Source organism: Callionymus lyra, chromosome 13 (genome assembly GCF_982586985.1).
Source record: "Callionymus lyra chromosome 13, fCalLyr1.hap1.1, whole genome shotgun sequence".
Taxonomy (NCBI): domain Eukaryota; kingdom Metazoa; phylum Chordata; class Actinopteri; order Syngnathiformes; family Callionymidae; genus Callionymus; species Callionymus lyra.
The window spans coordinates 7101629-7124420 of record NC_141830.1 but is presented as its reverse complement, the minus strand read 5'-3'; the positions used below and the strand labels follow the sequence as shown (position 1 = coordinate 7124420).

At 37.9% G+C, this 22792-nt stretch overlaps 2 protein-coding genes across 3 annotated transcripts; one reads left to right on the top strand and one right to left on the bottom strand.

Moving 5' to 3' along the window:
• Positions 1-66: 66 nt before the first annotated feature.
• Positions 67-9344, bottom strand: moxd1l (monooxygenase, DBH-like 1, like). Of its 2 annotated transcripts, none has more exons than XM_087805048.1 (13): positions 9267-9344; positions 5311-5457; positions 4676-4828; positions 4206-4289; positions 3212-3367; positions 3030-3138; positions 2709-2881; positions 2531-2619; positions 2372-2462; positions 2234-2293; positions 853-968; positions 687-780; positions 67-608 (listed from the first exon to the last, which is right to left on the bottom strand). In XM_087805048.1, the coding sequence occupies exons 2-13, from the start codon at positions 5389-5391 to the stop codon at positions 447-449; spliced, it is 1368 nt and encodes a 455-aa protein (XP_087661174.1). In that variant the 5' UTR covers positions 5392-5457; positions 9267-9344; the 3' UTR covers positions 67-446. The 2 variants fall into 2 exon arrangements, with proteins under 2 accessions (XP_087661174.1, XP_087661173.1); XM_087805047.1 differs by lacking the exon at positions 9267-9344 and adding an exon at positions 5574-6197.
• Positions 8968-22244, top strand: snx9b (sorting nexin 9b). The gene is made up of 18 exons (XM_087805046.1): positions 8968-9248; positions 10542-10628; positions 12082-12156; positions 12553-12681; positions 14250-14406; positions 15553-15691; positions 16677-16761; positions 17038-17163; positions 17238-17355; positions 17450-17580; positions 18208-18311; positions 18384-18487; positions 18586-18663; positions 18759-18835; positions 19885-19974; positions 21127-21241; positions 21308-21399; positions 21467-22244. Exons 1-18 carry the CDS (start codon positions 9237-9239, stop codon positions 21512-21514), a joined length of 1767 nt encoding a protein of 588 aa, XP_087661172.1. The 5' UTR covers positions 8968-9236; the 3' UTR covers positions 21515-22244.
• The last annotated feature ends 548 nt before the right edge of the window (positions 22245-22792 follow it).

The window sequence follows — 22792 nt, the reverse complement described above, 5'->3', positions numbered from 1 at the left end:
AAACAAGGAACATGCAGAAAACAAACGCGCGCCACGCAGCGGCGAACATGGGACACTACAAGGAAAAAGTGAACGAACATTTTATTTGTATTTATTGAAATAAGTGGGCGACCGTACTCAATTACAAATAAAAAAGCAGATGAACAAGTAAATATAGTGTTAACTAGACTTATTTATATTTCAAATCATGTCTGACCAAGACTGAGATACTAGTAAACATTCATCGACTTTCATCATATATATCCATGTTCAGGGACAATGTATTTTGATGACATTACCGGTGTCCTGCACTTGAATATGGGAAAGGAAATTTGGAATCTATTAAAAAATATATAATGAAAAAAAGAACATGGAATTAATTAGCTAAATACGGAATCTAACAAGTGTAAAGCTCTATTACACAAAAGTATTTTTTTTTTTGAGCATGAAATATATGTTTCTGCACTTCAAACTACAACAGTTATCAACCAAATAAGCAAAAGGCATGCCGCGTTGGCTATCCAGAAGGTGTTTGGTTGAGTTGCTGCGTTGCTTTCCACACAGACAACACTGGTTGGTGTTTTCATCATGTCCCAGACTGTGCCGTTAGGATAGAATGCATACTTAATCTGAGAGCAAAAAGAAAAAAAAAAATCAATCCACAAATTGTTGTTATTTTCGCTTGAACCATTAAAACCACCACTCACCTGAGAACTATAGGCCTCGTGAATTTGGGGGACATCCTTAAGTGCCTTTTCATAATCTGCAATCTCCTCCTGGCTCCAGTGTTCCTGCAGTTGTCTGACGGATTCATTTGAAATGTTGGTACGTTTGTTTTGCGTACAGTTTGACGTGTGATTTTGTGTGACTTACGGGGACCTGTTTGCCATATGAGTCAAGTTCGGTTTGCTTAAACAACCAGTGACATCAATGGCGGGATAGTAGACCAGGAAGGCCAGGCACATTTCATCCATGGTGGAAAATCCCATCTAAAGTTATAACAAACAAAGAAATAAACAAACTATTACACCTTATAAAATGTAAGAATAATTAACCGAAAAAGTGAATTTGCATTCATTAGTAAACACCCATGCATAAACTGGTACATCGTGTTGTGAAAAAGAGTTTGGCCCCTACTGGATTTCTTCTTGCTTTTTTTGTCACAATTAGATGTTTTAGATCATCACCTTAATTTAAGAAAAAGACAATGAGAGTAAACAAAAAATGCAGTTTTTAAATTATCATTTCAGTTGAAAGTGAAACTGTCCAAAATCACCAATGTGTTTGTGGTATCCCTTGTGTTGTCTCTGGGTCAAGGTGAACAACCTCAACCTCTACATATGTATTTATGGAAGACCTTGACCCACAAACACACTTTTTCACCTAGATCCTTAGATAGCATAGCATAAGGGTTAATAACTGGCCCAGTCTTCTTTGCAGAACTGTTTTAATTCAGCCACATTGGAAGCTCAAGCATCAACAGTCAGCTTAAAGTCATGCCACAGCATCTCAATCAGATTCAGGTCGCACTAGAACCACCACGTTTGACTGCCGGTATGATGTTCTTTTTCTTAAATGCTTTGCTAGTTTTGCGAAACATGTAACAAGACTGGCACCTTCAAAAAAAATATCACTTTCTTCTCATCAGTCCACAGAATATTTTCCCAGAAGTCTTGGGGAAAATACAGGTGAAAGGAGACTTTATATTCTTTTCGGACAGCAGTAGGTTTTGCTTTGGAATTCAAGGTAACTGAAGCAAGTGCAACCTGCAGTTTCTTTAGATGTTGCTCTTTTGTGACCTCCTGGATGAATCGTCAATGTTGGTGTCATTTCGGTTGGACTCCCACTCCTGGGAAGGTTAACCACTGTTCCATGTTTTCTCCATATGTGGCTCTCACAGTGGTTTGTCCTTAGAAATGGCTTTGTACCCCTTTCTAGACTGATGGATGTCGTATTTCTTTCTATACGTTCTTAGACTACCTTGGATTGAGTCATTTCCTCATTGCACACCTCCGGCAGTAATTGGTCTTGGGTGTGGCTAGTTAAATTGAACTCAGCATTCCAAACAAATTTGATTAATCACAGTTAATTTATTATTTGAAATGGAGGGGAATTACTTCAGTTATCTTTGTCTGATATTAGAATTTGTGCAAAAAAACAGGTAATCCGTGAGGGGGCGAATACTTTTTTTTCACAGTACTGTACTTGTCAAGTCGAGTCAACTAAGCATATCTGGAAAAAAGCTTGTACTCACCCTTGTTACGTTTTTACGATCCTCTGTGTTGTAGGTGCATTCAACTACAAGATCATCGCCCTGTAGAGAGAGAGATCGAATGTGTCAGCATCGGCAACGTTGGATTTACGAAGGCATTTTCGTGTCTTCTCTGCTTACAGGCTTGATCTTCTTTTCTTCTCCCAAAATGGTGGCATCTTGCAACTCAAAGTTGTAATTCAAATCCTTGGCCAATATGGACTTCGTTTCACTACAAACAGAGATCATGATGATTTAACTTTAAAGATAAAAAAAAAAAAGCTTTATTCGTTTACTTACCCGAAATGCCCAACTCTGACTCGCCTCCCAGCTAGATGAGTGTGCAACATTACAGCAAACACATTGAGGACAGGAACATCTTCCATCAGCTATGGTTTAAAATGTGAATTAGGTTAATTCATAAAAAAAAAAAAAGGAAACCAAATCTATTGTCATAAAGGCTTACTTAGTTACATACCGAAGAGAAAAGGCTGGTGTTACACACACCATATGTTTGAAAATCCTGTGCTCCCGGAGGAATGTTGTATTCAATCATTCCAAAGGGTTGTAGACCAGTCGTCAAGATGGCGGCGTCGTGCTTCCGCAGTTTTTCAGTCGTGTACAACCTCATTCCCGAGCTGTCGGTTCTCCCTTAAAAAGAAAATAAAAATCGATCTACTAGGGAATGACATGATCTGAAACTATTCTACGGACTCTTTGCTGGACCAGTGGGCCTGTAAATGTCAATCAACGTCAAGCTTAGCGTCGAACCAGTAAATAAGACGATGGAAGTTTCAACCTGCTTCCTTTCCTGGATTATTATAGTGGATCTCCAGGCGATAAAATGTGTCTTGATCCGCTTCTTCCCCTCCAATAGGAATACCGGCGACCTCTGGAAACTCGAACACCTGAGGTGTGAAAGGTATACTCAGCAAGCACAATGATTCAAGAACAATTGAAAAACGCTCCCGTTCTACTCACCTTCCCTCCGACCGCCCAGGCGGTGACCACCTCCATGCAGTAATCCCCGACATCATCCGAGAAACACGGCATGTTCGAACCTTGGGTCACGAATTTCGGACACTTGTAAAGCAGGATGTGATGCACAAGGTCAAGGTTGTCGATCACTGCTTCGATCTAAAGGAGAGAAGGGGGGAGGACTCAAAGTAGATTTTTTTTTACATTTCTATTTAAATCACAAGCCACTTGCTTCAGTGGGTTTTCCTCCCCAGCACTCTGGTTTCCTCCCACGGTCCAAAAAACATGCAGAAGTTAAGGGACGACTGTAAATGATCCGTCTGGTTTGTTAGCAGATAACTGTATATATGTACCCTATGACTGACTGAATGTCCATAGTGTTACCTGCCTCTTACCCCGAGCAGCTGGGATATACCCCAGCCCCGTAGTGTGGTAGTTCAAACCTAATGAAGAAAAATTACCGCATAATATTATATAGTAATATTATTTTATCAGGAAAGTGTGTAGAGATTTTTTTATTTGATCAAATTTTCAATTGAAAAAAAATGTCCATCGCATAATATTTTAGGAAAAATATGTTTTAGATATATAACCATATCCATCTATCTGTCTGTCTGTCTGTCTGTCTGTCTGTCTGTCTGTCTGTCTATCTATCTATATATCCGTCCGTCCGTCTATCCATCTATCCATCTATCCATCTATCCATCCATCCATCCGTCTATCCATCCATCCATCCATCCATCCATCCATCCATCCATCCATCCATCCATCCATCCATCCATCCATCCATCCATCCATCCATCCATCCATCCATCCATCCATCCATCTATCTATCTATCTATCTATCCGTCTGTCTGTCTGTCTGTCTCTCTGTCTGTCTATCGATCTAAGTCCCAGAATATAATCAGGCTCCTAAGAAAATTGAATAGCTCAGTTGCTAAATATATAAGTAATAATCCTTATTTAAAGTAGCCAAAAGTGAAGGTGAAACACTTACCTTATAAATATGGTGCTTTTTAGTGAGGTATGGAAGCTTAGTGATCTTGCAGTGGTAATAGGTATGAATGGCAGGAATCGTCAACTGCAGAGAGTAAAGATTAAAAGGTTGAAGTTTCTGCGTTGAGTTCTCAAGCTGCTGGAGAGCCAAACAATACAGTACAATTTAAATTTTAGAATCCCTTATTAGTCCCGCGAGGGGAAATCCGGTAGTGCTTTTTACAGCCATTCACACATACTGATTTGAATCAATCATTATTATATAAATGATAAATCTGCAACTCTGGCTTTTATTTTTGCTTGAACGAGCCCAGAGAGTAACAACCAACTACAAACCCTTTTTTTATACTTGATCAACTTCATAATATAATTTCCTGGAATTCCACTTGTGATCATAATTTTCTGCCCAAAGCTCTGTGACTAAATCCACACTTTTTATTTTCACATTTTTAGTGTTTTAGCGTTTCTTACATTGTCCATTGTGATTGTGATGTTGGTGCTGTCGGGGACATTGTTTCGGGGCTTGTAATTGAGCAGGTTGATGGTTTTTGTCCCTCTGCGTTTCTGGTGATACCCAATATTGTCATCCAGGCCATAGCTGTAGATCAGCTTCGTGGGTCCAGGCTGTGAAAACGAATCACACTCACAGTCTGAAAAACATCTAAGCACATTAAAGCATTTCAGCAACTCCCAGGATGGCAAGAAGGACGGTGTCTAGGGCTTGTGATCAGATTTGTTTTTCGCAGTCAAACTACCTTATGGCACAAAAACTACCTTATGGCACAAAAGCCTCGGTCGCATTACAGAAATAGTGTAGAGTATCGATGCGAACAATGATTGCGAGGCTATCTGTTGTTCCCAGTTCCAAACATAACCCATGGTGATGGTGAGACAAAAGGACGGCCACACCTGAGCCCAAGCAAGAAATTGTATCCTAGCTGGAGATTCACATCAGTATAATACAATTGGTGAGTGATAATGGATAAGTAAGAACAGTCAAGATAACTGATCTACACCGAAACTAAACTAGTTAAAAACAAGCGAGTGATGAAGTCATTCATCTTTACACTATTAATAAGGATAATGAATAAGAAAAAGAATCTAACAGTGATGTGGTAATCATCGTCGTCGCAGGTTTGAAACTTTCTCGAGAACTTCATCCAAGTTTGTCCGTCACTCTCAGCCATGGCATGCAGAGAATAGCTCTGGTCAGGGTCTATCAAGGGTTGAATTGGTCCGATACCGAAACGATCCTAGAAGACAAAACAGAACCATATACATGAATAAATAGGTCAGTAAATGACGTTGATTATGAATTGAGGTGATATCAGATGAAGTCATCTCCACATATTCCAAAAACGAAGCTTACTGTGAAGTGGTTTCCATTGGGTGTCACAGCGCCGATGACGATATCGGCGCCGTACATGTTTCCATTCGGGCTCAGACCGAAACCGATCCATCCGGTCGTGTTTACTTCAAATTTAAAGGTGATTTCTTCCGTCTCCTCATTGAATCCCCATTTCAAACAGACGAGATGGTCTGGGTCCAAATAGTCCATGAACGGCAGGTCTGGATCTGACGCCTCCGCGACTCCGATCCATAGCAGAACCAGAGCGAGGACAGGCGGTCGGCAGAACATAGCTTCTCGGTTACGTTGGGAAGTCTGAACTTGGCTGAGGAGTTTTGGGAGGTGTTGCCAGAGACCCTCCCTCCTCTGCACACCTGCACTGGTTGAGGAATTTGCCTGACAATGGAGGTTTCTCAGGTATGAAACACCTGCCAAAAGATTGTACTAAAAAGAACAAACCTCTAGACGATTTTGACCACCTGCTCTGTTTTCAACCAGTTTCTCCAGTTTAAGTCTCTTGAGTTTCAGTGACGGAAAGTTTGATATATGAGAACTTCACTGGAATAATGAAGTATCTTGAGAAAAGGTCATAATCCAATATCATGTGACAACAAATGTTTTGTCTGTTGTAATTTACTAAAGATGTATGGAATCACCTCCTCATCAACCTTCTACGTATGTACCTTACTGGCTACCAAGTCACTTCAACACAAAATACAATGTTACCGGGTTCATCGTGGATGATGTCATCATCCTCTGAACACTGTCATCAGTGAACAGAGAAGCAGATGGAGTGCACGAATGCTCCTCCCATGATGCAACACTAATAGACTCAGGGACGCATTCATTCCTTGTGCTATTAGATTGTTTAATTCTGAGTTTGGGGGCAGAAGTGAAGAGAAGGGATGATGTTCCTTACATCACTGATCTGATCCAGACTTACACCCCAGCTCGGGCTCTGAGGTCTGTGGATCAGAATCTACTGATGGTTCCACGCACATGGCTGAGGATCAGAGGAGAGAAATCCTTCCAAGATGTTGCTCCTAAGCTTTGGAATGATCTTCCTCTCTTTTTGCGCTTGATGAAGTCTACTGACTCCTTTAAGAAACATCTTAAGACGTTTTTATTTGTTCAGGCTTTTCCTTGATTTTCTGGAACTCCTGTTGTGTTATCAGTTTTATCTTGACCTTTAAAGTATGTACTTTATTGATTATTGTTTTGATTGTTTAAGCGCTTTGTGACCCTGGTCTTGAAAAGCGCTGTACAAAAAAAAATTCTTACTTACTTACTTTATGTAAATCTTTGTATCCTTTTAAGATCTTTGTGTTCATTTCCTTTGATATATGCTCTTTATATTTTCACTTTATCTCTTTGCACTTTGTCCTTTTTATTTGCTCTTTGTTCTTTTTCTTGCTTTATCCGAAACTTCTACTGTAACTTCTATTGTCTGCGTTAAACTGGAAACCTATTTTTTTTGAAGGAGATCTCCAGAGGGATTAATAAAAGTGTATCTAATCTAATCTAATCTAATCTTAAATTGTTGGAAACGTGCCTGCTTGAGGCCCTGCTCTGAGGGATGTCGCCTAAAGAAAGAGGCTTTGCAGTGGTAAGTAAGTAAATAAGTAAGTATTGTATTTAAGTCCTGCAGTGACATCATGCTTTAAACTTAATATAGGCTGTTAAAACAACACTTTATTTCCATAGTTAATCAATTGATAGCGTCGGAAAATAACAAGTCCGCAAAAAGCATAAAGTAAAAAAGTTAGGTCCACAAAAAGTACCTACTGTATATGCGAGCATAAACAGGTTAAATAAAATGAGAATTATTGCCATTTAATATGACACTGAGTTATAATGACAAATGAATTAAAACATGAAATAGTCAAGAAAACCGATTATTTGCATTTGTTTTGTTGAAAATGCAACAGCAAAACAAACATGTTGACACAGATGCTTGACCTCGTCATTCAGCATAATAGTTCCACCAGACCGGTAATGAGCTACTTGATCGAATTCTGAGCCAATTCTTGACGTACAGACGATCACATGACAACATAGAAGCTCTGGCAACAGTAAGATTTAGGCTATTTGCAACTAATGGTTGACTTATTGGAATCAAAATATGAAGCCCATTATGAAAAAAACAACATTTTGAAAACCTTGAATTTATTTTTATTTTTTATATGAATAATTATATATTATATATACCTGTACATATAATTATTCATATAAATATTTAAAAAATCGAGGTTTTAACATTTCATATTATTTTATATTTAAAAAAAAGTATTACTATTCTGGACAAATGTTTGATTAAAAAGAAATTATATTTGGATACAAAATTCCACATGATGTGAGATTACTCATCTTGGGTTTATTTACGGACAATACAATTTGTGGGGAAGATGTATACCTACTGAATGTAAAATATTGTTGATTGCGGCAAAAGAAAATTTATAACAAAAAACTCGTACAAATCTGAATCACCAAGCATTAAGCAATGGAGTAAAATGTTGTAAACGGAATCTGCGTAATGGAACAAATCACCTTCTTTCTCTCTTAGGTTGAGAAATGAACAATATGAACAAAAGTGGAAGAAGTGGTTTTCATATAAAGAAAGAGAAGATGCCATTAATCTATTGAAAGGTTTAATTTGTTTATATATATTGAATTAAAGTAAAAATAGAATATATATATATATTTTTTTTAAACATAAAGTTAAATATTCTAATTCCAATATTGAAAAATATAGTTTCTAAATTCAATATTTTTTAAATCCAAAGCCTTTTAAATTTAATAAAAATTTGATTGGAATGTTAAACTTGGTCTTTGGAATGTAATTGTTCTTCAAGATGTGTGGCCGATAAGAACAAATGGACATTACAAATAACTTTGCTTGACTGTATTTTTACTTTATTTCTGTGTCGTTGTTGTTTTTCGTTTTGTTTTTTGTTTCTCTTGTATTAGTTTTGGTTCTTTATGTCTGTGTGAATACTGCAAAAATGTGAATACTGCAAAAATGTTAAATAAAGAGTAATAATATATATATATATATATATACATTGATATAAATGTTAAAAAATTCTAGGTTTTAACATCTAAAATGCTAACCTGAATACATAAAGATTCTGATGGCACTGATCAACATTTTGTGATCCCTCTTGTTAACTGACACAAACTAAGAAAATAAAATGTGTAATTCCGCTTGTGAATTTTTAATTTACATTTACAGTTTACCCATACACCTTGTTTTTTTTACTTACTTTAAGAGTCATTTCGATGTTATTTAATCGTGTTTACCATTTCGAATCCAAGCCTTAAAGAAGCCCAATCCATTTTCAAAATAAGAGCATTGTTTACACAGAGCACTTGTGGCAGCCATGACTCTGTAAAGTCTCTGATCGCACCTTTCCGGTTCGTCTCGGCTCAGAGGTCCCTCCCTCCCCGTCCCTTGACAGCAGTTCTCCGCGCTCCAAACTCACGTATCGATCTCCTTATCGTCGTCATCCAACCATCGCTTTTTTTGTTCTTATTGTTGTTTTAAGCGCGTTTTTGTGTGTGTCGTGTTGAGGTTCTTCGTTTCCTGTTTGTTCGGCTGAGAAGCAGCGGCAGGAAATGTCCAGCTGAGGGTGGAAATCCTCCAACACAGGGCCCGTTCTGTTATGATTGATCAATGCTTCGAACATGGCAGTAAAAGTAAGTAGTTTAACTTACGATGATTTAAAAAAAAAAAAGATGACGTGTGAGTTCCTCCATGACGAAGCTTTACGACGTTCCTCTGGGAACCGCTGCTGTTACCGTAGCTCACGTTAGCGGCGCTCACTTGTCAAGTGGCGCTTAAAAATAATTGTTAAACTTAAAAAACCTGACTTGGTTTTATTTGTCTTTTAACTTTAAATAAAACGTCTGCATTAAAAGTAACGTTCGCCCGCATTTTTTTTTTTTTGGTGGAAACTGTGCCTCATGAAGAAAGTGTCTTGTGACATTTCACTACCTTTCCAGTACGGGTCACTTCCGCGGAATCATGGGAAATGGAGTCCTCTCGTAGCTTCGTCAAACTAACAGTTTTTTAACTTAAATATACTTTAATGGCCTTACTTTGTTAATACCCTAAAGTTGTCGTGGGTATTTTTTGATGTAGTATAATATAAATTCAATATTTTAAATGAGTATTTACGTTCTAGCTAGTTTGACAGGTTTTTATTTCGCTTTTAGCAATGATAGTATTATCTCATATTCTACTAATATTCACGTATTAGCTAAAAAATAAAAACGAATGATATTCTTTAATTTAATAGAATATTTTCAGGTGTATTTTTTCACATATTATATCGAGATTATGTTTGTTATTACGTTTTCGTTAAATGATAAACATGTAGTTAAAAAATGATATTTGTTATTATTAAAAAAAAAGATCCAATGAAGAAGTGACTGTAAAACAGTTTCTGCTTTCTGTTGCCACCACTATCTTGAACAGGCAGTAAAGACTTTGTTTGTTGAGTCATGTGACTTGTTAGGAGCGAAGAGGTTTCATCTCAAGCTGTTTACTTGAACTTTACAAGTCAAAAATACATTTTATTAGTTTCTACAGCTTTTAACTCATTCTTTGGCTGATGTTTATTTATTCAGATTGAGTTTGATTTAGCAAAAATACATGAAAATCAGGCACCTGAGTCTATATGAATAAGGAAAAAGGGCAGTTAAGTTAAAATGGAATGAAGTAGGACGACGATCAGGAAAACACTAACTAACTTCTTATGGATCACACTGTCAGTTATTCAGGCCCGTGTGAACATAAAGAGGAAGAATATTGTGTTTGGGAGTGAAGTCATCAAGCAAGTGAACCGGTTTGTCCGGTTTTTCTGCTCCTATATTACTTTGTGATCCCATTACTCGCTCTTTGTATGTCTGGATCGGTTGAATTTATTTAAAAAAAAACAGCCTATACTTTGAGACTCATGATTTTTGTTTTTACTTTTTCTTTTCCAGGGGCAAGTTTTATATGACTTCAGCGCAGAGCCGGGAACCAATGAGCTGTCGGTAAAGGAAGGACAGACGATCACAATCACCAATCAGGTGCATTTTCACTTTGGATCAAAGCTTTACAATTCTATCTTGGACACACTTGTTGTGGCTTTTTAGGTTCATATACTGTTGAGTATTAAGTAGTATTCCTTTTTTGCCTCTTATTTGGCTTTACGTGGGTGGTATTTTCCTGAATCCGAGTCATCTTGCAGACAAAACATATAGTATTGTCTACTTAAGTATATGTAAGTAAGTAAGTAAGTAAAGTTTATTTATATAGCGCTTTTCCAGACCAGGGTCACAAAGCCCTTAAACAATCAAAACAACACTCAAAAAATATATATACTTAAAAGATCAAGATAATACTGAGAACAACACAGGAGTTCCAGAAAATCAAGGAAAAGCCTGAACAAATAGAAACATCTTAAGATGTTTCTTAAGATGTGGGAGATTATTATTATTATTATTCCTGTCAAGTATGTTTACCTCTTTAAACTAGGAACTGAAGAACCAGCTAGAAAACAACATTGATCCTATCATGTGATACCAATATGTTGTACTACTTACAACTGCATCTTCCCCTTCACATGACTTGGATTGTTCAATATGTTTTTCAAAGTATATGCACTTCTTGATTATGCCTACTGTCCTTCTTTTCTTATTACTATTTATTTTTGTTATTATCTTGTCCAAACCTTTCTGTTATTTCTGGGCTGCTGGAACAATTGGATTCCCTCTTAACTGTGTTGTTATGACTCAAACATTTACTAAAGACTAAAAATTGGGGAATCAATATTATAGAATCTGTAAACAAAAATGTTTAAATGGATGAAAGAAGACTTGAAAGATTTTAAAAGTAGACAATCTTTTTGAATACTAAAAAGGTGAGTCAAATATATTCATGAACATTCAAACAAATGTATTTATTTATTCTTTAATTCCTTCTTTTTTTTTATCCCGTTCTCTGTTTAATATTTCACTTATGCTTTATTGAATATTGCACCTGAGTATAACAAGACTTTAGTAGTTTTTTAAATGAGCATTCATATCTCAAACACATATGTCTGGCAGGAAGATCTGTGGGTTATATGTTAAAGTTCAAATGAGAATTATCAGTCGGAGAATTTGTCTCTCATGGACACGGGAAGGTACACAGAGGCAGCCACCATGATGTCATTCTGGCTCCTCATCAACAGTTCAAAGGTCACTCACTGTGTGCTGACCTACATAGTTTTGTAATCAAATAAATCAACCTAGGTGTACTGTAAACGTATTAGATAGCCTTTACAGAAACGGGTCAATCATTAGACTGTTTAATGACAGATTGTAAATAAATGTATTATCTGGATTGTTACCCTCTGTACTGCCTGGAATGAACCAAGTACATACATTATGTTACTCAAGTGCTTGATTTATTGACCCACTTGATTTGTTCGGTCGTATAATTTTTATACCACAGGTGATGTGTTTTACTTACACTCTAAAATTTTGGATCCTCATTCAGAGTATCGGTGGCGGATGGATCGAGGCTCAGAATTCCAGAGGAGAGACTGGTCTGGTTCCAGAAGATTACATTGAAGTGAGTTTGATTTTCACATCAAAACAACTTCCTTCAGAGTTGCTGTTGAAGCCTATTTTGTTTTTAGCTGAAATGGCAGAAGGAAATGACTCTTTCTTTTCTTTTTCTTTTTTGTGCTGACCAAGCTGTTCTTGTTTGCCAGCAGCCTTTATGACCAACAGCTCCAACCTTACGAGGATGTGAATCATTCTAAAGACACTCAGAAAGGGCTCGAAACTTTAACTGTAAAATGCAAGAAACAACCACTTTAAGATGTGACTCTAAATACATGAACCTGAAAAGGTTCTTAAAAAGCAACAGTTTCAGGGTTTTGCTTCAGATATGTCAAAAGGATTTATTAAAATGGGGAATATATGATCCAGAATGAATTTATTTTCTTTTGCTCTTCACTCATAGGTCAGTCAATCATATCCACAGTTGCCTACAGCTAACCCTGCACCACCACCAGCTGCTGCAAATGTGGGGTCTGCAGATCTAGCCTTCTTTGACGCCTACGCTCCTGCCTCAACACCTGCTCAAAACCAGGTAACTTTTATTATCAAGGTGTTCAAAGTCAACGTGACTTTGAGTCTTTAAACCTTGCCACGCTTGACTCCATCTCATTTAACACCAAATTATTATTTTTAATGTATTCATTTGTTTTGGACAGGCTGATTTAAAATGTCATCCTGAAACTCAACTGCAGGAAGATGGGTGTTTAGAACTTTATATTTACTCTCTAAGATGGCAGTTATAGAATGATGTGTCCCTGTAAATGTATTCCCCAATGTTGTTTCTCTCAGTGAACTGGTCAAGAGAATAGGTTATGTTGCATCCTGTGATATATAATTGAGAAAAAAATCTTTTTGTGCTCCTGAAAAAAACGTTTGACAATATTCAAGAGGGGTTTCCACTCACAACTTTTCATTGACTATTTATCAGGGGATCCCCATATTGCTTTGCTAAGAAGTGGTTTTCTTGCATTTTCTAAATTGATTTCCAATCATTATTGGTTCCCAATAATGGTGTTTATAACTAGAGGAAGTGTTTTTAAATACTCACCTAATGCAGAAATGAGGCCATGTCCTTTTTTATGTGCAGATTTTATCTCCAGTTATGTCAGTAAGTAGATGAAAAAAGAAGAAGTAAAAACTAAAAAAAACATGTTGGCCGACACACGGAACAGATGGAGTTCACGTCCTCACCTGCACTGTTGATACGTTCTGCTTCCCTAAAGGTGGATCTTGTGGGCTTCAGTCCCCAGCCGGAAAGCCCAGACACCCCAGTTTCCCCATTCTTTTCATCCCCCGACGAGGTAACCCCCGCGTGGGGTGACATGTGGGGCTTGATGGCATGATGCCAGCTCTCGTCCCTCGTCCCTCTTGCCTCCCGAGATTTACGTCTTTTAAACTCTCGTCCTGCTTCCTTTGCTTGACAATGAGCATGAACGCACCTTCTCTGTTGACTCCGACACTCACCTTTATTTTGCAATCGTCACACCTTTTTTATGATTTGACCAATCAAATAAAGAATTAATTGAATTACACTCCTGCAAAGGTACAAAGACAGTGTTGTTGATTAAACCGTGTATCAGTCTACTCATCTGTAAATCCATTAAAGGTACATGTGTTAGTGTATATCGCCTGCCATCCCACTTCCAACGCATTTGTTGCAACTAGGGTAGTATGTTCCTCCGGATTTGCTGGTAAATATTATTTACAGGACAAGTTCAAGTACCAAAAAAATACTCCTCTGCTCCAAATCAGAAGTTGATAGGATACATTTTCCAGTATTTGGGGTTTTTTTTAAATGATGTGAAACATTTGTAAATGTATTTGAAGTACCTGCTTGTTTCTATTGTTGTACATTTGTAAGAAGTAAATGCTCGACTTGCCATGATTGATAATGTAATGGTGTTTGTGTGCTGTGCTAGCTCAAAGTAACACTTTAGTTAAAAAGTATATTCCTTACTTTAAACTAATCGTATGTGGTTACCAGGATTTGGGTTCTTCATTGAGTAAAGATGAACACGTGTGACTGAAGAAGCTTGAAGAAGATGCATCTTGTTACTTTCTACTCTGTTACTAATATTGACTTCGATCATCCATCTTCAGGCTAGCAATGGCAACGATCCCTGGTCATCGTGGAATACGGATCCGGCAGGCGGCTCTTCCAACAACTGGGCTTCGAATCCGGAGGGAACCCAGACCCAGAGTGCTTCTGGCGATGCCTGGGCTTCTCAGGGTCACCCTCAGGCGTACCAGGGTCCAGGTGAGGATAGTCAAAAATGTTCACACAATTCACCAGATACTGATCCCACCTATAGAAACCATTTTCTTGACCTCACTTTGACCCGAAGACAGACCGAAGGTGTGACATACTCGACATTGTGTCGGTGTCCTGACGCATTTCTCTAGTCTACGGGAAGAAGACGCGATACAGTATATGCATCATTCAAACCAAAAAAAAACTAGAATGATGAACTAGTTAAGTTCATACCACTTGTGACACCTTCTGCCGTAGAGCTTGTGCTGAAGAATAAACCAAAGGAATCGTCAATAACAAAGCTTCATCCAAAACGAGTGTTTAGTCTTGTCAGGATGATTAAAGGGAAATTAAACATCATCTCAATGGATCCAGATGTTGTCCAGCACAACAGCCTTTAAACTCATTTTCAAACGGTGGAATGTGGAAAAGTTATTAACGCACATGACTCAGAGAGAAACGTTTCTTGACCCACTTTTCTGCTGTGAAACCTAACGTTTCATTTTTCCTCTTCTCTCTCGCCAAAGACATCTACCCGTACCCTTACCTCATTGATCACACAGGTATCTGGTGCATGGCGAGCAGATGGTCTCTTTAAAAAGGTTTACTGTGAATGTTCGTAACAAACAAATGGTGTTAATCTTACTAATGTTGCTGTGGTTGTGTAGACAAGTGTTAAACGATTAAAAACAAGTGGATTGCGGTGACCTTGGCACGAGTCCATAGAATAGTCACAACAGAGTTTATTGAATTAGTCTTGATTTAAACGTTTTTATTCACTATTACATGCAAAAAAACACTCAAGACTGATGCAGGAAAAGTTAAACTATTGGACCTGATCTCCATAAAAAGGACTTTTTTTTTAAGACAGGTTCATGTCTTGACTAAGTGTCGTAACAAATGTGCTGCTTATGAAATGTTTGCCCTCGCGTTACCTTGAGTCACATCGAAACCTTTCGGCTGTACTTATGTTAACAGTCGCTTCAGCAAATATCCGCATGTGATTCATAATTAATTGACCTCGAGATCATGTGTTTATTTGAAGGATGACTTGAGATTAATGTCGCATGAGCTCATTGACTTGCCTGTTGTGTTCGCCCGTCTTCCCTGTTGCTCGTGGGTTCATGGCGAGCAAATGTGTTTGTGCGTCAGGAGCTGACGACGACGAGTGGGACGACGAGTGGGACGACATGAAGTCCACCGGGGGGTACGCCGAGTCCGAACCCGGCGACGGCGGAGGCCTGCAGAGGAGCGGAGCGCACGCGACCTCCATGAAGATCTCGCTCAACAAGTAAAAAAAAAAAAAGACGGATCATTCCTCTTATCAATACCACAAGATCGACACCTCATGTCTTCTTTTAGTTCAAGTTCCTGTTCCCTTATATGCCTCATTTCAATGCACATCCCTATTTAGTGGTGAACGTCTCGCCCTCTCGGTGAACGTGCTACCCTTGACCTCAGAGTAAAGTTTTAATTCATGATTGTTTTTTTTATTTTTACTAAGTAAGTAAGTAATTAGTATTTTTAGAACACTTTTCCAAACCAGGGTCACAAAGCAACCAAAACGATACTCGATAAAATAAATACTTTTAAAAGGTCAAGACAACACAGAGACAAACACAGGAGTCTCAGAGAATCAAGGAAAAGCCTGCACAAATAAAAATGTCTTATGATGTTTAGGAGCAACAGCCTGGAAGGATTTCTCTCCTCTGGTCCTGAAGCGTGTTCAGGAACCATCAGTAGATTCTGATCCACAGACCTCAGAGCCCGAGCTGGGGTGTAAGGCTGGATCAGATCACTGATGTGAGGAGGAGCCTGACCATGAATAGATCTGAAAGTAAGAACCAGAATTTTAAAGTTGATCCTGAAAGAAACTGGAAGCCAGTGAAGAGTTTTAAGGATCGGAGAAATGTGAGTTCTTCTACTAGAGCAGCTCAGAATTCTTGCTGCTGAGTTCTGTAGTCATGGTTTCTTTGTACACCCTTACTTGGTGTATTGGGAGAATTAAGGTATTATAATTTCTTTATTGTAACATGCTACAAATAGTTTTTATTATTAGTTGTATCGCAATATTAAAATTGTATTTTCTTTCAAAACGTTACAGCCGGTATCTTATTTTATTTTGTAATCCACTTTAGACTTTGTTAAAACAAATACTTCAAAGTGTAGCACATTCCTCACACAGTTATACATTCTACTTCCAACAACTTCTTGTTTAATGTATATTTTTTTCAAAAAGTATTTCTTTGTCTCATTACATTTTGTATTTTCTTCAGGTTCCCTGGATTCTCCAAGTCTGGTATCGAGGTCTTCCTCCTCTGCAAGCCGGTGCCTAAAGGCAAAGACAAGCTGTCCATCTATGTAGGTTGAAGAGAAGCTTTGGATTAATTTGAAAGTTCTGTGATAGTAGTTCATCTAATGACAAAACAAGAGCAGCATCCTTTTAACGAGGCTAAAAGACAATGTTTAAAAATAAATAAATGAATAAAAAGGGAAGTATTCACCTGAGGGAAAGTTAAACTCACGACTGGTGGTGAATAAGTGATTGTGAGGTCAGGCGGTAGGAATTTATGTGAATGATTAAAAGAGCCTTGTACTTGCTCAACAACAAACTGAAAACATTTTCGTCTCTGACAGATGGGAGAAGTCGGGCCGGTGTGGCACTACCCTGAGGGCTCGCTGGACTGTGTCGTGGCTGATCCCAAAAAAGGCTCCAAAATGTACGGCCTCAAGAGTTACATCGAGTATCAAGTGACGCCCAACGTGAGTTTGACCTTGGGAGACGGAACTTGTAAAAAAAACGACTATGACCATTGTGGGTTATTTTTTCTCTTCAGACGACAAACCGTCCTGTCAATCACCGATACAAGCACTTTGATTGGCTGTACGAGCGACTTCTGGAGAAATTCGGATCAGCCATTCCCATTCCAAGTTTACCCGACAAGCAGGTCACTGGTCAGTCTGAGTCCATGATCATAACCAAATTAAATGTCTGCTGAAAAAAATTGTGGTTTTTTTTAACCATTTATTTATTTTCTCTTGATTTAAGGGCGCTTTGAGGAAGAGTTTATAAAAATGCGCATGGAGCGCCTGCAGGGCTGGATGAGCAGGATGTGTCGACATCCTGTCGTTTCCTATAGTGACGTGTTTCAACTGTTCCTGACCTACAAGGACGAGAAGGTGCTGATTCGTTTTTATACTGAGCTGCTGCTTTTGTCACGATCTATTTAGTTTGAAAGGCCTATTAATGAATTTACTTAGTTCAGCAAACTATAGTAGTGTTAGTAGTGTATAGTAGTGTTACTGTTGTGTAAATAAATGATTTATTTAGAATCTATTGTTGACTGATTTTGGTATTTTTACACACATCAGTCAGAAAATATTAACTTGAAGTCGAGCATACATGTTTATTTACTCTCTGACTCCGTTTTTCTTATTGTGTACTTTTTTCTCAAGTATCTTTATTTTAATTGACCATTATTTTTCTTTTATATTGTGATTTTCTTTTCTTTTTTTTCTATTATTTATTATAATATTTTAATCCATTTTGCCATTAAAGAAAAACAATATTCCTGTTGATAGTTCATATTGTGAGATTTGACTGAGGTTTGTGTGTAATTTGAATGTGTCGACACTAAGAGAGGAAGAGTATTGTTTTTGTTTCGCTCTCATACATCAGCTTGTTTAAAAAAAAAATGCTGGGTTAATAAAAACTCTGGTGAAAAAGATTAAGTATTTATCGATCTCTACTGAAATCTCAAAGGTGTATAAGCAGAAGATAAATAAGTAATGAATTGAATCCCGCAGGACTGGAAAACGGGGAAAAGAAAAGCCGAGAAGGACGAGACCGTCCGAGAGATGATCTTCACCACCATCGAGCCTGAGGCGAAGGAGCTGGACCTCTCTGAAGTGTGAGTTTATCGTGGTCACGTCTTCAAGTTCAGCCGATTTAAAACATCCATATGACGTTGTTTACCTTTCAGTGAATTGAAGTGTGAGCAGTTCAGCAGGTTCACCAAATCCATGGACGACCAGGTGAAGGAGATCATGACCGTTGGTCATGAGCACTGGAAGAGATGCACGGGACGTACGTACACACAGGAAATCCTCTAACGGCCTTTTTTTGTTGTTGTGATGAACGCATTATGTTTCTACAGTTTGATTTTTTGCTTTTGTCACCATCAGCTCTGCCAAAGGAGTACCAGAGGATTGGAAAAGCCTTCGTGAACCTCTCCTCTGTGTTCTCCAGCAGTGGATATGAAGGTAAAACGTCATGATCGACTTGATTCCCGTAGTCCTTGGAATTGTTTTGTAATTTCCAAATGGTGTGCCGGTGAGTGATGACTCTTTGTTCGTAGGAGAAGCCACCCTGACAGACGCCATGACGGCTGCAGGAAAGACGTACGAGGAGATCGCTGAGATGTTTGCTGAACAGGTTTGTTAAAGTAATATCTAAATAAACTGGTTTCCCTCAAGCTACCAATCCCCAACATGGAACTTTTTATTTTTATCTTATATATATCTTATTTATTCTCATTATATTTAGATAAATATACATTTTTATTATGATTCTATTTTTTCTCTATAGAAAATATATACATACATTTTTATTTATACATTTTTTAAAATATTTAACATTAATTCATCTTGAAAATCGTTGGTATATTTAATCAACCATATTTCACAACAATATTTCTCAAGTATAATATTACTTTATTACCCTCATTTCTAATTCCTAATTTTAAAAAATTCCACTACCTTCCATATAATACATTCCATTTGTTGTCTTTATTTTGTCATTTAAATATTTTCATCTGTTTCTTGATACCAAAATATAATGTTCACCTCATAACAAAAATAATTATATTCCTTTCTAGATCTTTCTCATAATTGTATACGTTTCCATTCATTATTAATCCTCATATATTATAACTATTATCTTGTTTTTCTTATATTTGTTGTACATATGATTTTCAAATATGTCTGTTTAATATTTTATGTGTTTTTTCATAAATGTTCTAGTTTTTGTATATGTATATATGCAATCAAGTCCCTAACATTAGACCCATTTCATCCGTCTTGTGTCTTCATGTATTTGTTGTGAACAAGTTATTTATACTTCGCAAACAACAACACATTATCTTTAATCAAGATTTGGGGCGTTTCCTTGTCACTGTTTACATCCTGGTCGTGACCCCAGCTCACACCACATCCTGCTTTTGGAGCTCAGAGTCGGACAGGAAAAGACCACGAACGCATCTCTGACCTTGAAAATGTTTGTTTTTCCTCATTTAGCATCCAGAAGAGTTGAGTGGTAAGGTGAACTCGCGTGGTCAAACTCTTGAGCACTATAGTTCTCCTTTAGACGTGCAGAACCTGTAGCATATGTAAGACAATGTATTTGAATATAAGTGCTAGTGCTGATGCTTATGTTTTTAACGTGTATAATATTCATCATTTATAACTTCTTCATCTTTAATTCAGCCTAGAAAGGACCTACACTTCCTGATGGAGACCAACAATGAATATAAAGGGCTGCTTGGCTGCTTCCCAGAAACCATCAGTGTCCACAAGGTGAGTGTTGTACTTCATCAGTCATGATGACAAGGTGCTTCGGTGAAAAAAGTCAATAGTTTTAAGAGTCCTAAAAAAAACAGGTGTTTAGCAGCATCTTTAGGATGAGCATCAGCTCCTCCAAGATCCTCAGTCGGGTTTGGAAGTACAAGAGGAAAGAGCCGGGACGAAGGATTTGAAAGTGACTGATTGACGTGAAACATCATTTTGGAGGTTCTATTACATGCATCAGGAGCCGTTAACCAATCAGAGCCCAGATTTTACAATGGTTTAAGCATAGAGGGACAATTCTTAATTCAACCCATGTGTAATTTCAGGGTCAAGGTGACACCGCTGGCCGGAAATGTGTTTGTAGTATCCCTTGTGTTGTCTCTGGGTCAAGAGGTCGTTCAACTTGACCCAGAGACAACTCAAGGGATACTACAATCACATGAGTTTTCAGGCCACCGGGTCACCTTGACCCAGTGATAACAAGAGGGATAAGTTATCAAGCTGGTCTAAAGGTATCATGGTATCATGTATAAATTGTTCCAATGCATTAACAAATGTACTTTGTATCTATTATTCATTTACATAACACTTTGTGTAATGTTTTGTGTTTATATTAATCCCTCAAAACATTTTTTTTTTAAGTTAATTGAAGAAATGTTTTGGAAAAAAACTCTATACAAGAATAAAATTGCATTTTATTTAGCTTAATAAAAGTCACGGTCTAATGACGCATGTCCTTTTTTCTTTAAGGGATTTTTTCGTCTTTCTTTTTGCTTGACGGCCCCTAACAACATAGATAGAATTTAATGTGGCCTTTGAAGAATTTTAATTGCCCACCCCTGCTCTAGTGTCTTAACCTTTTTTTTCTCCCTTGTTTCTTTCTTCCTTCCACCATTTTGACTTAACACTCACTTTAGACCCTCCCCAGAAGATTACTTTTTAGAGGTCACTTGAGCTGGAAGTGTTTTTGTGTCTGAATACTTGGTATGGTTGGTTTTAGAGACGCTCAGCCATCCATGAGAGACTCTTTGTAGAACACTCTCTGAGAGGAGCTTGAAAATGCATGTTTCTTGGTTGACCTAGTGATGAAATGGATGTAAAAAATAGATGTTAGTTAATGTAAAGTTAAATCTCGACAAATGTTTCCATTGTTTTTAACAGGCGGCGATCGACAAGGTGAAGGAGGCCGACAAGCTGGTGGGTGCCAGTAAAATCACATCTCAGGACAAAGTCATGATGGCCAAGAACGCCAGCACCATGTCTTACGCGTTACAAGGTAAGAAAAAACACCCACGACGTGACACATCACCACAAGCTCTCTGATCCCATCGTCTCCTCCCAGCGGAGATGAACCACTTCCACAACAACCGCATCTACGACTACAACCGGGTCATGCAGCAGTACCTGGAGGAGCAGGTCAAGTTTTACGAGACGGTGAGGATACAAAACGGACACGGGGTTCCCTCGATCTTTTGTCACTGAAGCCGCTTGTCGCCCGCAGATCGCCGCCAAGCTGAAGCACGCGCACAGTCAGTTCACCACCATGTGAGCGGATCCCAAGACGAGCAGCATCCAAAATATTCTTCTTCTTATCCTCCTGTTAATTTAATTATATCATCCACTTACCTCATCCGTCTTGTTTTTTGTCACGGCGTGTTGTTGAGCAGATGAAGTCACCAATGTTTCCACACGTCTGCCCACAAGCTTGTGTCGGAACCGCTTGCGTTAAAATACGTTCTTTGTGCAATCCCACCAGAAAACATCCGCATAAAGTAGCCATGCTTTTGAGAGTTGCATTATAGTTGCACAAGAATGATTTGTTGTCGCTGTCATTTCGGTCTCTAAGGTGATTGCTAACAACGGTAATCTGTAGATCAGTCTTATGGGCATCTCATTTTCCCGCACCGGAAGCTGCGCCTCATTCCTGTCTCACCAACGTGCCTTTCTCCTTAAAAAAAAAAAAAAAAAACAATTGTATGCAAGCATTTCCGTTTACATTTCACAATTTTAAACATAATCCCTTAGACGTTTTTTATACGAATGTGCCTTCTATAACTGAAAACATTTTTGTTGTTCACATCACAGCTTTCAATCACTCTAATCGCACCTCGTTTTATTATCTTTAAACAATATATATATATATATATATATATATATGCACAGTAACCATGTGTTGACCTGTAATGTGCCTCCTGTGAGCTACTTTTATGTGTGTTTGTTTTGGGATGAGGTCACAAAGATTTGTGTTTGATTTATTAAAAAAAAGAAAAAAAAAAGTCTTCGTACTGTCCTGGAGTTTTTTTTGGCACTGGACGCCACAGTGGAGGGTTTGTTTGCGGCGGCTTGGATGGAGGGAATGGAAATGAATGCGTGAAAGAGCACGTTTGTGCAGGAGAGGGGGTTCTTTTTTCTTTTTTTTTTACACCCCTCGCTCTTGCATCTGCAGCTGCATTTTCAGGCGCTTTTCAGCAAACATGTTTCCCACTATTTGTTTGTTGTCGCCGCCCGTTTGTGTTCTTCCAAACTACGCCTTTCCTGTCTGACGTAGGATTTCCAGTTGAAGGACAAAAAAAAACATGTTCTCCAGGAACTCATTCCCTGGATTTTTACTCTTAAAATGTTACTTTGGTTTCACAATGCATCACTTAATTGAAAAAAATAAAATATTTCTATTATTAATTATTTCTCTCATCATTTTAAATGTTTAATTTGTCATTCCTGTGGATGATTTTTTGCAATGCAGTCATTTAAAAAAAAAAACTATATAAAAATAAAAAAAGACATTCAATTATTATTACATTGTTAGGTAAATAGATCTATCTATCTA

What these genes read in the sequence shown, in the direction of transcription:
- snx9b (XM_087805046.1), top strand. An exon ending in TGACCTACAAGGACGAGAAG is followed by an intron (nt 17,581 to 18,207) that starts GTGCTGATTCGT and finishes TGAATCCCGCAG; the next exon opens with GACTGGAAAACGGGGAAAAG. An exon ending in GAGCTGGACCTCTCTGAAGT is followed by an intron (nt 18,312 to 18,383) that starts GTGAGTTTATCG and finishes TTTACCTTTCAG; the next exon opens with TGAATTGAAGTGTGAGCAGT.
- moxd1l (XM_087805047.1), bottom strand. Translation starts at nt 5,843, where the DNA reads ATGTTCTGCCGACCGCCTGTCCTCGCTCTGGTTCTGCTATGGATCGGA. An exon ending in GTCAGAGTTGGGCATTTCGG is followed by an intron (nt 2,463 to 2,530) that starts GTAAGTAAACGA and finishes CTCTGTTTGTAG; the next exon opens with TGAAACGAAGTCCATATTGG. An exon ending in AAGAAAAGAAGATCAAGCCT is followed by an intron (nt 2,294 to 2,371) that starts GTAAGCAGAGAA and finishes CTCTCTCTACAG; the next exon opens with GGCGATGATCTTGTAGTTGA.